Raw genomic sequence first — 16,423 nt, forward strand, 5'->3', positions numbered from 1 at the left:
AGATGCGCCCCAAAAATTGGAAAGGTGTATCTCACACGTACCGATACAGACTATCCCGCAATTTAATTGTTTTTACCCCAAAGGTGTAGATTGAATAGCGGAATAGAAAATATGATATCAAAAGGTGTATGTATCTCACACGTACAGACCCAGACTAGGCCAAAATTACTATTTTTTGTACCCCCAAAGGCAGGATGAGGAGTAGGAGGAGTTCGGAACAGGCAGAAGGCACTCTGAAGCACCCTGCAATCCTCGGCGGTATGAGATGCGCCCCAAAAATTGGAAAGGTGTATCTCACACGTACCGATATTGACTATCCCGCAATTTAATTGTTCTTACCCCAAAGGTGTAGATTGAATAGCGGAATAGAAAATATGATATCAAAAGGTGTATGTATCTCACACGTACAGACCCAGACTAGGCCCAAATTACTATTTTTTGTACCCCCAAAGGCAGGATGAGGAGTAGGAGGAGTTCGGAACAGGCAGGAGGCACACTGAAGCACCCTGCAATCCTCGGTGGTATGAGATGCGCCCCAAAAATTGGAAAGGTGTATCTCACACGTACCGATACAGACTATCCCGCAATTTAATTGTTTTTACCCCAAAGGTGTAGATTGAATAGCGGAATAGAAAATATGATATCAAAAGGTGTATGTATCTCACACGTACAGACCCAGACTAGGCCCAAATTTCTATTTTTTGTACCCCCAAAGGCAGGATGAGGAGTAGGAGGAGTTCAGAACAGGCAGGAGGCACACTGAAGCACCCTGCAATCCTCGGCGGTATGAGATGCGCCCCAAAAATTGGAAAGGTGTATCTCACACGTACCGATACAGACTATCCCACAATTTAATTGTTTTTACCCCAAAGGTGTAGATTAAATAGAGGAATAGAAAATATGATATCAAAACGTGTATGTATCTCACACGTACAGACCCAGACTAGGCCCAAATTACTATTTTTTGTACCCCCAAAGGCAGGATGAGGAGTAGGAGGAGTTCAGAACAGGCAGGAGGCACACTGAAGCACCCTGCAATCCTCGGCAGTATGAGATGCGCCCCAAAAATTGGAAAGGTGTATCTCACACGTACCGATACAGACTATCCCGCAATTTAATTGTTTTTACCCCAAAGGTGTAGATTGAATAGCGGAATAGAAAATATGATATCAAAAGGTGTATGTATCTCACACGTACAGACCCAGACTAGGCCCAAATTACTATTTTTTGTACCCCCAAAGGCAGGATGAGGAGTAGGAGGAGTTCGGAACAGGCAGGAGGCACACTGAAGCACCCTGCAATCCTCGGCAGTATGAGATGCGCCCCAAAAATTGGAAAGGTGTATCTCACACGTACCGATACAGACTATCCCGCAATTTAATTGTTTTTACCCCAAGGGTGTAGATTGAATAGCGGAATAGAAAATATGATATAAAATTGGTGATTTTTCAATAGCACATGTGAACAGCAGTGTCTTATATCAGTCAGCTCTGCTGCAGGCTATGGAGGGAAAAAAAAAGAAAATTCCCCTTTTAAGTTTGTAATTTTTAAATAGATTAGTACAGACTATGCCACAATTAAATTTTTTTAACCCAAAAGGGTGTATATTGAATAGTGGAATAGAAAAAAGTGTATAAATTTTTAAATCACTCAATAATAGCACATGTGAACACAGCAGTGTATTATCACAGTCAGCAGCACTGAAGGAAAAACGCTGCACACAACTGACTGATAAAAAAGACTTTTTTCTCCCTCCTCCTCAGCGGGCAAAAAGATTGTGTTCACACCACCCCACACACAGCAAAATCGATGTGGACCACTGACCCTGCCTATCTCCAGCCTCGCCCTAAAATGATCGATAAGATCGGTCACTGCCGGCACTGCAAACCCCCCACACAGCAAAATCGATTGTAGTTTTCGATTGACAGTCCGTGTTCGCTCAAAACTAGTCAGGAGGGCACAATACTGGGGTCATAAGAGCACAGTACAGAGGGGACAGGAGGGCACACTACAGGAGGGCAGAAAAGCACAGAACAGAAGGAAAAGGATGGCAAGATGACACAGTTTGGAGGGCAGGAGAGCACAGTTCGGGCTGGGTCAGGAGTACACAGTACAGGGGGGCCGAAGGGCATGGGGGGCAGGAGAGCAATGTACAGAGGGGGCAAGAGGGCACAGTACAGGGGGGTCGGGAGGCCCCAGTATGGGGGGCAGTGGTGCACAATATGGGAGGTAAGAGGGCATAGTACAGGGGGCAAGAGGACACAATTCAGTGGAAGCAGGAAAGCGCAGTGCAGGGGGACAGGAAAGCACAGTACAAGGAGGGCATGAGGGCACTGTATGGGGAAGGGTAGGAAGGCACAGTACATGGAGGGCATGCGAGCACAGTATGGAGAAGGGTAGGAAGGCAGAGTACAAGGGGCAGGAGGACACAGTATGGAGGAATAGGGGATACAACAAAGGGGGGCAAGAGGGCCCCGTATGGGTGGGGGGGGGCAGGAGAGCACAGTACATCTCTGTATGAAAGTTAAACAAAGATTGGGAAAAGACATACATTAATGCAGCATTGAATTCAATAATACATTATTAAATGTATTTTCACATGCAACTAGTATAAATGCCAGAATGTATACCTTTTTCATCAATCCCCTGTACAACAGCACTCAGACAGGGAGAGGGAAGGGCAGCAATTAGGGCCAATATACTCTGTTCAAATATGTTGTAAAAGAAAAGGCTGATGGAAGGAGAGAACAGAATGAGAAGAGAGGTGAGCTCATCAATCTCCTGCTGCTCTGTTATCGTCCCATCTGCAAGCTGGGAGCAGAGTGGTGTTGTAATGTATTCCTTCACTGTAACAGAGAAAGTGGCATCAGTGGGTGAAGCTTGTACATTCATGCATGCCTGGATTATTGTAATGTCTAAATACATAATACACAAAACTTGCCATTATTCTGTTTTGAGACCTCTCTATACTATATGAAGCTAAATTTTGTCTCTTCCAGGATCCGGTGGTACAAAATGCTGTGGAATGTCTTCGGAACAGCATCCCCATGGTGGACAGTCTGTATACAAAGTCTCTCCTTGCTTATACATTCACTCTGGCTAAAGATTATGAGACCAGAGAAATTCTTCTACAGGAGCTGCATGACAGAGCAGTGAAATCAGGTGATATAATCGTATATCTGTACATTGCAATGACCTGCTATAGCTTGAATGCTTTCTTTATCTGAAGACACACAGGGATGTATTACCATTATATGTGCATGTAATATTTACACTGAGATCAGGAAATCACTCACAGAACTCCTTTTATCGTGTTTCATGCCATAGCCAGTATTTTTTCTTTAGATCAAGACAAACATAAGAGGTTTTTGGCTTCTACAGCTGTAAAGCTCTCAAACGATGAACATGAGGCCACTGCGGTAGACGGTGTGCTGGACTGCGAGTGTGCTGATCATCGAGCTCATAGTCCATTCACTCTTCCTCCAGCTTTTTACCTGGAAGCCCATAGATTAGTACAGGCAGAAAGCTGCGGGGAGTGTGTGCAGGAGCCTAATATTGTGCCTGTAATCTACTGATTGCATTGCAATGCTTTGTAGGTTCCTGTAGGAAAATTACTTTCGGTGATAACGGTAAACAGGACAAATAGAGAGGGTAAATCTCCTTAATGGGGACACAGACAGCAATGAAAACCTGTTATAATCCACTCTCTACTCTATACAAGACTAAAAAAAAAGAAGCTTACTTTAGGGCTAAGCACTCAACTGCACAAACCCAGGTTCTTTCCAGCTATATATAGCTGACCATACACTATACCATTTGATTGTACAATTTCTGTACATTCCAAACCTCTCAACTGTCCCGGATTTGCCGGAACTCGTCCAGGGATTTCAAGTAAATCCCAGTGTCCCGCAAATCTGGGCTAAATCCCGCAGTGGAGCCCAGTGCTCAAATGAGTTACGGCACTTGACTCCACTAGTCCACCTGTAAGGTGCGTGCTGAGCTGCAGCGGGCAAGGTGTGACTCGCTCACTGCCCCACCAGTACAGCTCCCTCACCTCCCACTCACCCACCTACTAGCTCGCCCACCAGCTCTACAACTCGTACAAATGGGAGAAATGGGAGGCCAGGTCTGTCCCACCTCTTCCCCATGTCCCCCTGTGCCCACTTGTGAAGGGGTTGTGTGGGCGGGAATTTTAAAGCAGTGCACGTTATGTCACTGCCTGAGATTGTGGAGACTAGCCAGCCTCGGTTGAGGGAACTCCCTCCTCTCTCTCTTCCTTCCATGTGCCATAGTAATCTCTCCTTCCTGCCTTCCATGTGTCATAATGATCCTTTCTTCCTGCCTCCCATGTACCATAGTGATTCTTCCTGCCTTCCATGTACCATAGTGATTCTTCCTGCCTTCCATGTACCATAGTGATCCTTCCTGCCTTCCATATGCCATAGTGATCTTTCCTTCCTGCCTTACATGTGCCTAAGTGATCCTTTTGAGGTTTATATGTATCCCTAAGACTCCAGCTTGTGACACTGCAATCAAAGCATATTTTATAAGTACAAGAATGCCCCTCCCACTATCATGTTTGGCCGCACCCACTTTCTTCTGTGGCATGCTACAGTGCCTTGAAAAAGTATTCATACCCCTTGACATTTTCTACATTTTGTCAAGGTACAACCAGAAACGTAAATGTATTTTATTGGGATTTTATGTAATAGACCAACATAAAGTGACACATAATTGTGAAGTGGAAGGAAAATAATAAATGGTTTTCAAATTTTTTTTATAAATAAATATCTGAAAAGTGTGGCGTGCATTGGTATTTGGCCCCCTTTACTCTGATATCCTTAGCTAAGCTCTATTGGAACCAATTGCCCCCAGAAGTCACCTAATTAGTAAATAGAGTCCACTTGTGTGTAATTTAATCTCAGTATAAACACAGCTGTTATGTGAAGCCCTCGGAGGTTTGTTAGAGAACCTTTGTGAACAAACAGCATCATGAAGGCAGGGGAACACACCAGACAGGTCAGGAAAAAAAAGTTGTGGAGAAGCAGGGTTAGGTTAAAAAAAAAAAAATATATCCCAAGCTTTGAACATCTCACAGAGCACTGTTCAATCTATCAGCCAAAAATGGAAAGAGTATGGTACAACTGCAAACCTACCAAGTCATGGTTTACCTAAACTGACAGGCCTGGCAATGGTAGCATTATTCAGAGAAGCAGTCAAGAGGCCCATGACAACTCTGGAGGAGATCCACAGCTCAGGTGTGAGAATCTGTCCACAGGACAACAATTAGTCGTGCTCTCCACAAATCTGGCCTTTATGGAATAGTGGCGAGAAGAAAGCCATTGTTGAAAGAAAGCCATGAGAATTCCCATTTGCAGTTTATGAGAAGCCTTGTAGGGAACACAGCACACATGTGAAAGAAGGTGGTCTGGTCAGATGAGACCAAAATTGAACTATTTGGCCTAAAAACAAAACGCTATGTGTGTCTAAAAACTGCACATCACCCTGAACACACCATCCCTACTGTGAAAACATGGTGGTGGCAGCATCATGTTGTGGGGATGTTTTTCTTCAGCAGGGACAGGGAAGCTGATCAGAGTTGATGGGAAGATGGATGGAGCCAAATACAGGGCAATCTTAGAAGAAAACCTGTTACAGTCTGCAAAAGACTTGAGACTGTGGCGGATGTTCACCTCCCAGCAGGACAACAACCCTAAACAAACAGCCAGAGCTACAATGGAATGGTTCAGATCAAAGCATATTCATGTGTTAGAATGGCCCAGTCAAACTCAACTTGAAAATTGCTGTTCACAGTCGCTCTCCATCCAGTCTGACAGAGCTTGAGTTTTTTTTGCAGAAAAGAATGCGCAAAAATGTCACTCTCTAGATGTGCAAAGCTGGTAGAGACATACCTTGCTTGTGTTTCTGTAATTGCAGCGAAAGGTGGTTCTACAAAGTTCTACAAACTCAGGGGGGCTGAATACAAATGCACACCACTTTTTACTTATTTATTTGTAAAAAAAATTAGAAAATCATTTATCATTTTCCTTCCACTTCACAATTATGTGCTACTTTGTGTTGGTCTATCACCTAAAATACCAATAAAATACATTTACGTTTTTGGATGTAACATGACAAAATGTGGAAAATTTCAAGGGGTATGAATACTTTTTCAAGGCACTGTATGTGCACCGCAGGTCACTATCTCCCTGAAATGTCCCTCATTCTCAAGTTTAAAAGTTGGGAGTTATGCAATTACCTTTAGGTTTACCAAAACCATGTACTGTAATAGGAGGACAAACCTAAACAATACTTTCAATTTGTATCCAATCAGACAGGGCCTTGTACTATATAGTAGATGATAATTGTTGAATTGAGGAGATTTTAAAATCATATTGTATAGGGTATAGTCACCTTAAGGGCCTATGCATCAAAGGTGCGGTAAGACTGCATTGGGTAGCTATTCACAGTCCCATCACAAAACAAGGCAAATGCCTTGTCTCCTACCTGGCCAGTTTACACCTTGTTGTGCACACAAAAAAAGAAATGGCATGCACTGCACTGCGGAAAATAAAGCATAATGACATGTCACTGTGTGACATTAAAATAATGTTTATTTTTAAAAAAAAGTACGTTGTGCTATTCCCTGTGATTGGCCCATCGGCACTGCTGTCGGCGGCTGTGTTCTAACACCCTTAGGCTTCTTTCTTGGAGTGCATTCCAACACCTGGATTCAGTCCTAGTTTAAAATTGGTGGTGTTGTACAGAAATATATGCAATATTGCACACTTAGGACTTTTTTTTAGGACTCGCTACTTTCACACTTACTTTCCTCCTTTTTTTAATGTTGTTTCTAGGAGGAGAAACTTATTGGCCTGCAAATCCAGATAACCTTTACAAAAAGTCAACATGGTCCGAGCCTAATTCTAATGAGGTAGAATTGGCATCCTATGTGATTTTGGCACATCTTTCTTTGGACACCCCTACAACGGAGGATGTCAGCAAAGCTTCTTGCATAGCAAAGTGGATTTCCCAACAACGGAACCCGCACGGGGGGTTTGCTAATACCCAGGTTTGTTGGTCTAATTTGTATAGAATGTATAAAGGGTTGCTGGGCTCTTTCATATTATTGATGCCTGGTAAAGGCAGTTGCCTGCTTAGGGTTTATCTGTCATTTGCATACCCACAATAAGGGCAGATCCATTTCTAAACCTGCCTCTAATAAACTGGAAAGGGTTCCCTTAAAGTGGAACTTCACTCTCCCAATCAACATTGATTATTTTTAATCCTCATGCTGCTAGTATCAGTAAATACTGTAGGAAAGTATATTATATTTACTTGTTTAACTACTTGCCGCCCTATAGGCATATGACGGCGGGAAGGTGGTTACATTATCCTGACCGGACGTCATATGACGGCAACAGGAGAATGCGCTCTGCGCCCCCCCGTTGGGCGCGCAGAGCGGCGATCGGTGATGTGGCGTGTCACTCTGACACACCCCATCTCCGATCTCGGACGTAGACTCTTTACCATGTGATCAGCTGTGTCCAATCACAGCTGGTCACATAGTAAATAGGAAGTGCCGTTGATCGGCTTTCTTCAGTTTGTACCTGACAGGCACGAGTAGAGGAGAACCGATCTGCGGCTCTCCTGACGGGGGGGGGGGGGTCTGCACTGGTAATCAGAGCACTGATTACTAGTGCAGACCCTTGGGGGGGTGCCACTAGAACCACCAGGGATGCCCACCCATGACCCCAGGGATGCCCACCATGGCCACCAGGGATGGCAATCAGGGCTCAGGGAGCCCACCAGTGCCCTCCCTATCAGTGCTGCCCACCAGTGCCCATCATTGCCATATATCAGTGCCGCCCATCAGTGCCCATTATTGCCCACCAGTCCCGCCTATCAGTGCCGCCTATCTGTGTCCATCAGTGCCGCCTATCAGTGCCCACCAATGCTGCATATCAGTGCTAACTATCAGTGCCACATATTAGTGCCCATCAGTGCTGCATATCAGTGCTGACTATCAGTGCCACATAATAGTGCCACCCCATCAGTGCCTCCTCATCAGTGCCTGCCAGTGCGGCCTCATCAGTGCAGGAAAAAATGTATCTATTTACAAAAATGTATAACATAAACAAAAAAACTTTTTTTTTTCAAACTTTTCGTTTTTTTTTATTTGTTTAGCAAAAAAGAAAAAACCTTGCGGTGATCAAATACCACCAAAAGAAAGCTCTATTTGTGGGAAAAAATTACATAAATTTGGTTTAGGTACAGTGTTGCATGACCGCGCAATTGTCATACAAAATGCAACAGCGCTAAAAACTATAAATTAGCATGCGGTGGAAGGGGAAAAAGTGCCCAGTATTGAAGTGGTTAAAACATTTTTTGTTTTTACATTTCTTCAGTTACTTCCTGGTTTCTTGCCTAGGCAAATGATGTCATACATCCCAGGAGTCCTCAGGAGGGGAGGGGAGGAGGAGGGGTTTTCTCAGCTAGGCACACACTCTTGTTTACATACTTGAGCTAAGGGCAGGAGGTAAATGCTACATGAATCGTGTGTCCTTACTCAAGATGGCCACGGCCAGAAATGCTAGGGGTTGATTTTCAAAGTGATTTCTCAGCAAAATAAAGCACAGAGACATGGATGGATGAAGGGGTTTGCTTTGAATAAAAAAAAAAATGAATCAAATAGCGTTTTTGGTTTGTGGTGCTCAGATAGTGAAGATCCACTTTAAAAATATTATTAGAAGTGCAAAAAATATAATACAAAAAGAGTCCTGCACTCGGTTCCCCTGCATTTTCTTGCACAGGCTCCACATTTATTGAAAACCCCAGTGTAAGCTTTACATTTTTGAAACAAGAACACTACATGTTTGTATTTTCCAGTTTCAGACACCAGGCTATGCAAAAACGAGATTTATTATAATATCTAAAGTTTGGGATTCTAAGAGATTCCCACAGTCCAGTTATCATTCTTAATTTTCCCACTCATTCAATAGGAAACGTGTTAGGACGGTTTGTTACTGCACAGCTAAATCTGGCTATCACAGGCAGTTCTTTATCTTCTGCCCTGTGCATTTTCTTCAGTGGTACTTTGGATGTGCTCTTGTACTAAGGAAAACCTTTAGTGCTCATGTGTACAAATTATGAATTTATGAATTATTTAATTTTATTAAAGGCAAGGTTTTCATTTTGTTTTTTAATAACAAACATGTCGTACTTACCTGCTCTGTGCAGTGGTTTTGCATAGAGCAGCCCTAATCCTCCTCTTCTTAGGTCCCTCGCTGGCACTCCTGGCCCCTCCCTCTTGCCAAGTGCCCACAGAGCAAACAGCTTGCTGTGGGGCACCCAAGCAGGCTTGCTCCCGAGCCGTTGCTCTGCGTGTCTATTCAGACACAGAGACGCGGCTCAGCCCCAACCCATTTAGTGTAGCTCCCTTGTAGCCAGTGGGGCAGCTGTTGATTACCTTAGCTTGCTCAGTGTTTCACAGGCGGCTGGTCTGATTATTTTCCCCTACATTCTAGAGAGCTCTGGAAGCAGAGTGGGAGGGAAGGTAGAAAAAGAGTCTGAATAATTATGGAGACCCAGCGAATCCCTGGGGAGATGTGCCCAGTAGGTGTCTGAAGAGCCCATAAATAGTCTGAGGCCTGGAGCACGAGTGAGTGGGTCCAGTCCTGCAAGAGGAGTCCTAAACCTAAGGGGGCCCGCCCCTAAGGGCAGTTAATTGGAATTCTACTTGAGAGTCATCAAGATCCCAGCTGTAGCATATCTGGGGGGCCTAGTTCACAGTCTAGTCTGGGATTTTGGTTTGGAGAGCTTGCTCAAGAGTACTTGGTGGAAGTTGGAGGAGGGTGTCCAGTTGTCCTGTGGTATTGTTAGTTTTGTTTCTCCCTCACTGAAAAGTGCCAGTGGATATTGAAAGGAGGCAACCAATGATCATGTGGCATTGTGAGTTTCGACCTAAGTTCAGAGCTCTAATGACTGTGTGTGCAACTCTCTGTTCTTTAAAAAGGCACCAGTTATTATTCAGCCAGTGGTGATTCTTGTGGGATCTCATTTACTTTGTCTGCTTAGTGACAGGTCAGTAGTATGAGAAGTGTCCTATAATGACTCAGTATTTTTGGGGTATGCCATGTTTTGCGATCATATGTTTGGAATCCACAGCTGGATATGGTTTGTTATATATAAGTTAATTTTCATCAATTACTTTAATAAACAAGCCTGTGTCTGATGTCTCCTGCACAGGACACAGTAGTGGGGTTCCAGGCTCTTTCTCTGTTTTCTAAAACAACTTATACAAAGTATGACGGGCTGGAGATAACACTGAGCACAGAAGTGGATGGAACTCTACATCGTTTCTCTGTGGATGAAAAGACACGACTTCTTCTACAGAGAAAACAGCTGACAAGGATTCCTGGAAACTACACGGTGCAGGTGAAGGGTGAAGGATGTGTCTTCATACAGGTAAGGTTGTCTACATTTCAGATATAGCATTGTACTCTAAATTGTAGTTCCAAAAACACTTTTATTCAGTTCAGTAAACAGTTCGGGGTCAATTTTGTCTGGTTTTTTTAAAGTCTTTTATACTTTTCTTTTTTTTTTTTTTTTTGCTAGGTAATATAACATCTTACCTTTAGGCTGAATTCAACTTGGCCTATTTAGCATATTAGCTTTCTATTGAAATAAATGGAACCCCCCCCCCCCCCCAAACGCATATCAATGCTTGTTGATTTGCAATGTAAAGTTGATTGCAACACATTAAAGCACACAGCAACACATCAATGTTTGTTAAAGTGGAGTTCCGGCCTTTTTTGCAACTTTAGTGATTCCTGGAGTGCTCGCTATGCTGATCAACAATTGGGCATTTTCAATTTTTTTGGCAGGTCCCTTACCTTATTTTCAGGGCATTTTTGATTGTACTTCCTCCTTCTCCCCCCTCTGTGGCCGCGGCCACCGACATCACTTCCGCCTTTGCATTGCATCCTGGGAGCTGTTTGTCATCACTCCCAGGAGGCTGGAATCAGGAAGAACTCCCAGAACAATCCCTGGAATCAGGAAGAAGGACACAGCAGATTACACTGCGGCTTCAGATGCCCACATCCAAGATGGCCGCACTGAGACAGCGTTTTTAAAAGTAAGATTTTGACTAAAATCCAATACTGTACACCTTGTAAGTATGAGAATGGCGGTTCTGTAAAGGGCGATGGATTAGTATTATAGGGGTATTTTTAGTTAAAAAAAGGTATTTGAGGCTGGAACTCCACTTTAATATGGATTCTGATGCATTTCTGTTAATGAAATGGAAGACACTTAAAAAAAAAATGCTAAGGTTTGAATTCAGTCCTAATTCAGGGTACAAAAATTAAATGACAAATAATACACAACACACTGAGTTTCTAAGGAGAAACCTTAAACGTGAGCTACTGAACTCTGTGAACAGGCTTCTTTCAAAAAAGGTGAGTAGGATGGGCATGAATCTTCCATTATGTCATTGACCAAATAGTCATGTCCATATTTGGTGAATGACATTCCCCAGGAAACCCCACTCCTTTGTTATTGCTCATCTGTAAACCACTGGATTCATGGTCAAACAGTTGTCAGTAGAGGATTGTGTCAGCAGTCAGTGTCCTCGGCATCAGGAATGACAACTCTTTGAATCACTGGACGATGTGATTGACAATGGATGTACATTATGGGACATTTATAGGTGTGTTTTATTATTTATTAAAGTGTTTTATTAGTGTTTATATTTTTTGTGACTGAGTAGGGGTACTCATTCACTTGGAGGGGGTGGTATTTGGGTGGCCCTTTATTGTTAGACGGCTTTCAGATTCTGATAAGCCCCTGCCCACAGACCCCCGCAACCATTGGCCAGGGTTATAGGGAAGAGGTCTTTGTCCTTGTCAACCTGGGAACAAGGTGCTTTGCCAGAGGGTATCCCCTAAAGTTGAGGCCTGTTGCCTGGTATGGTTTAGGGGGAGCGGCACACACAAAGGCTCTGGTATAGAATTTTAGCGGGAGCCTTCACTGATTGTTTTTGTTTGTTTTACATGGTGGTCCCCCTTAAATTCTGTACCAGATCCCTATCTAGGATAAGGATCTGGTATATTGAAGGGAATCCCTTGCCGTTTGTGTGCAATCAAAAGTAAGTCTCTAACGCTGTCATTCACCCGCAATTTAGACAGCATTTCTTTTCTTTGTAAATGCCAGTTTTACTGTAGTAGGTTGTATACAGCTTGCAGATGCAGTTTAAGGGCACACAGGCAGTTTAAGGGCACCCCCTTAACATTTTTAACGTTTGGCTCCCATTGATTTCATTTGGGTTCAGATTTGGCACCCAAACTTTAGTAATGTTCACAGAACTCAGGTGTGTTCAAAACATTCCTATTGTGCACCTAACTAATTTAAATTCTATAGTAATTTTGGGTCTAAGAAATACAGCAGCTCCGATCTGGCAAATCTGCTCATTTCCTATGGTGAATATTTATGACATTTTATGATAAATTTATTAAAACTGTTTTATTTTAAATCATTATTGAAATTTAAATAGCAAAATGGAAACTCCTAGGCCCCTTTCACACAGGAGACCCAATCAGGCCTGTCTGATAGTTTTTCAGGTGAACCTGATCAGATTGTCTATTCATCCCAATGGACAGGCAGGTGTAAACGGACTTATGTCTGTTTACACCCACCTACCTCAGGGGTCGATCCAGTCTGATCAAAAAATTGAAAGGGGATCTGTCCCTTTCCATTTAGGTGGATTGGATGGAAGGGTAGTCAGGTGTAAATGGACAGCAGAGCCCGGCCACCCATAGAGCAGAAAAGACTCTGTCCACGTCCACTCTGCAAAAACCAAGTGGACATGGTTGTGCCATTCGCCCGCTTTGCTACGATTAGCAGGAAGCTGATCCCCTGCTGATCGGAATAGAATCTGCTCCCTGTGAAAGGGGCCTTATTCTTGCTAGGATTCTGGTTTCATTTAAGCCAGCTTCATATTTTTTTAACAGACATCTTTGAAGTACAAAGTACATAATGCTGAAGCCAGATCAGCTTTTGATATCAAGGTGATTGTCACTGTGGTAAAGGTGGAGGACCAATCTAAGCCTAATTTACATTATAACATATCTGTACGGTGAGTAGCATTATCATATTATGTTTTTTGGTCTGCACTTTTGGCACTGCAAACAAAGTAAAAATCACCACATTTCCTTAAGTATAACTTACCTTTCTTTCAAGTATATTTAAACCCAATTTCTGAAATGTCAAATAATCTTGAGTAAGTTCACATAGTTTCAAAAGTTTTTTTTTTTTTTTTCCCAAAAAGCTTTATTGAAAGGTTCATTTAAACAAAGTATATTTAACAACAATGGAACCAATCCAATCAACATTCTTGGAGGTTCAAATATGTAACGTGGAGCATATGTAAACAGAATAGAACAGGTTTATAACAAAGGTGTTTGTTAGATTGACTGAATCGTTAAACAGTAACATCAAGAAGAGATCAATGTTAAGGAACATTTTGTATTCTATAGAAAATGCAGGAGCATAATCCAGTATATCAAGTTTCATATTGAGTAGGGGAATTTCTATCAGATATGGTACGAAAAGATGATGGGAGAGATAAAATAATCTATCTTTAAATGGCATATTTAGTCATTTAAATCTTCATCTTCCATTCAAAAAAATACCTAGTCTTCTTACTATAAATGTCCTTGTTTATGCTTCTTTAAATGAGGTGACAATGCTTTTTTTGTGTATCCCAACTAAAGTTGGGCGAACATTGGCTATTCGCTCATTCAAAGAATACCCGAATGCACAGTGCAATGGAAGCCCTGATTGGCTGAAGCAATGAAACCTTTACCCAGTCAGGTCACAGAGGACTGTAGAAGCCATGATTGAAGAAAGTAATGATGATTCTATCCAATCATGGCTCATTGCTCTAAGTCCTGCCCCACACTATAAAAATATTTTCCCCATAGCGGCCATTTGCAGTGTGATATTGCTATGGAGAGAGATAGAACAGGGCTCTGTTCAGTGCTACTAGCGAGTTAGTGTGCTATAGTGTACTATTGTGTTTCTATTGTCAATGTAGAATATCACTTTAGTGTGAATCTAGTACTAGTTCAGTGAGAGTGTGCTATGACCATTCATGTTTACTTTAGTAGTAGTTTAATTTGTCAGAGTAGGTATTCCTGCAGTATATATCAGTGCATTATTGCACATTTAACGCAGTATAAATCAGTGCGTTACAGCATGTTTAACGCAGTATATATCAGTGCATTACTGTACATTTAACACAGTATATATCAGTGCATTAATGCAAATTGAATGCAGTATATATCAGTGCAATAATGCACATTTATTGCAGTATATTTCAGTGTGTTACTGCATGTTTAATGCAGTATATATCAGTGCATTACTGCATGTTTAATGCGGTATATATCAGTGCACTACTGTATGTTTAACACAGTATATATCAGTGCGTTCTTGTATGTTTACCCCAGTATATATCAGTGCTTTACTGCACGTTTAACGCATTATGTTTGAGTGCGTTACTGCACGTTTAACGCAGTATACATCAATGCGTTACTGCACGTTTAATGCAGTATATATCGGTGCGTTACTGTACCTTTAGCGCTGTACGTATCAGTGCGCTACTGCATGTTTAACACAGTATATATCATTGCGTTACTGCACGTTTAATGCAGTATATATCAGGCATTACTGCACGTTTAACGCAGAATATATCAGTGCGTTACTGTACGTTTAGCGCAGTATATATCAGTGCATTACTGCACCTTTAACGTAGTATATATCAGTGCGTTACTATATGTTTACCACAGTATATTGCAGTGCATTAGTGCATGTTTACCACAGTATAATGCTGTGCGTCAGTGCAGTTTTACTGCAGTATATTGTAGTGTCAGTGGAGTTTGTCTGTGTAGTGAGTACTTAAGTTAAAGTGAGGCCAACAAGGAGAGGCAGACATTCCCATGGCACTGTGAGGGGGGCCAGCAATGTATGTGTTCACAGGAAAAGGTGGACGTGGTCCATCCTCAGGCAGGGCATCATTTTCTCTGTTAAGTGATGTTGCCCATGCCATCCAGCCACAGCATACAAAGGAGGTAGTGGACTGGCTTACTAAACCATCATTATTCTCCTCATCCTTTGTCACCCAGCAGAGACTAGCGCACAGTCCACTGCAGCTGCCAGAGTGGCTTATTCTGCCTCCTTGTCTACCGCTAATCCTGCCATAGCCACAGCATGGAGGATTCAGCTGAGTTATTTGAACACAGCGTCAGCCACTTGCTCCTTGATGATGCACAACCATTACTTGATTCAGATCTTGGTTCTGAGGTTGAGGAAGGTAGGAACATGAGCCTACAGAGAGGGGAGAACAATGGTAAACAACAAATTGGCATTCATGTTCAGCCGCTGCGTATTGTCAAGTTGTCTCCAGTGATAATGAGGATGGAGGGGGGTGATGATGATGAGGTCACTGACATGACTTGGGTGTCGGATAGAGCAGAGGAGGAAAGTGAAGGTAAGGCATAACCCCAAAGAGGCAGCCATCATGGAAGCGTAGAGAGTAGCCACCCTATTCCACCAGATTGTGGAGCTGTTATCTCCCGGCCCACTTCCCACAGCTCAGCTGTTTGAGCCTTTTTTAGCACATGCAGCCGATCGCACTGTTCCAATTTGCAAACTTTGTCTCAAGGGTGGCAAAAACACAAGCCATTTGGGTACCACATGCTTGCCAAGGCAGTTACCTCCCACCACTCAGCCCGTTGGCAAGAGCACCTGAAAGCCACACAAAAGTAATGCAATTCTGCTCCTCCTCACTCCTCAGCTTTCTGGTCTACCCCCGCTATACCTCATGACCTCTCAGCAGCCTCCACTGAGAGGGATAATGATGCAGTGCAGGATGTCCCACTGGTCTAGTACTAGTCTGCTAGTAGCACACTACTAGCAGACTACTAGCAGACTACCCCATCTGCTGCAGCAAAAAAAAATACAGTCACTGCCACCCACATGCCCAGCATCTAAATTCAAGCTTTTCAAAGCTGCTGGCTTTACAACTCCTGCTTTTCTGTCTGGTGAATTCTGCCCCCTTCCATGAATTTGCAGAATGTGCTGTACCAAAATAGCAGGTTCACAGTCACTATTTCTTTTTATCTAAGGCTATTCCAGCTCTCTAATATCACGTGGAAGGCAATGTTGTGACATTGTTGGACATGGCAGTCAGCTGCAAGGTCCTCGTTACTGCTAACACGTAGTTCAGCAAGGTGTCAGTAAAAAATAAAAAAAAATAAAAATAAAATTATAAATGTAAATATAAATATCACAATCCACAGCAAATAAAGTGACGATAGTCTGTGTTGATCATCAGTCTCTGTGACCACAACCAGTGTAAATTATT

The 16,423-nt window shown here is 42.7% G+C and overlaps 1 protein-coding gene across 1 annotated transcript in view; it reads left to right on the forward strand.

The window, feature by feature from the left end:
* Positions 1-16,423, forward strand: part of LOC309563585 (alpha-2-macroglobulin-like protein 1) — a 124,258-nt gene that overhangs the window by 92,018 nt on the left and 15,817 nt on the right. The window contains exons 28-31 of the mRNA XM_082268052.1: positions 3,000-3,162; positions 6,858-7,072; positions 10,249-10,467; positions 13,011-13,135. Coding sequence (XP_082124178.1) covers positions 3,000-3,162; positions 6,858-7,072; positions 10,249-10,467; positions 13,011-13,135 — 722 coding nt within the window. The remainder of the gene's footprint in view (positions 1-2,999; positions 3,163-6,857; positions 7,073-10,248; positions 10,468-13,010; positions 13,136-16,423) is intronic.

Source organism: Pelophylax lessonae (assembly GCF_965119305.1).
Source record: "Pelophylax lessonae genome assembly, chromosome: 9".
Classification (NCBI taxonomy): Eukaryota; Metazoa; Chordata; class Amphibia; order Anura; family Ranidae; genus Pelophylax; species Pelophylax lessonae.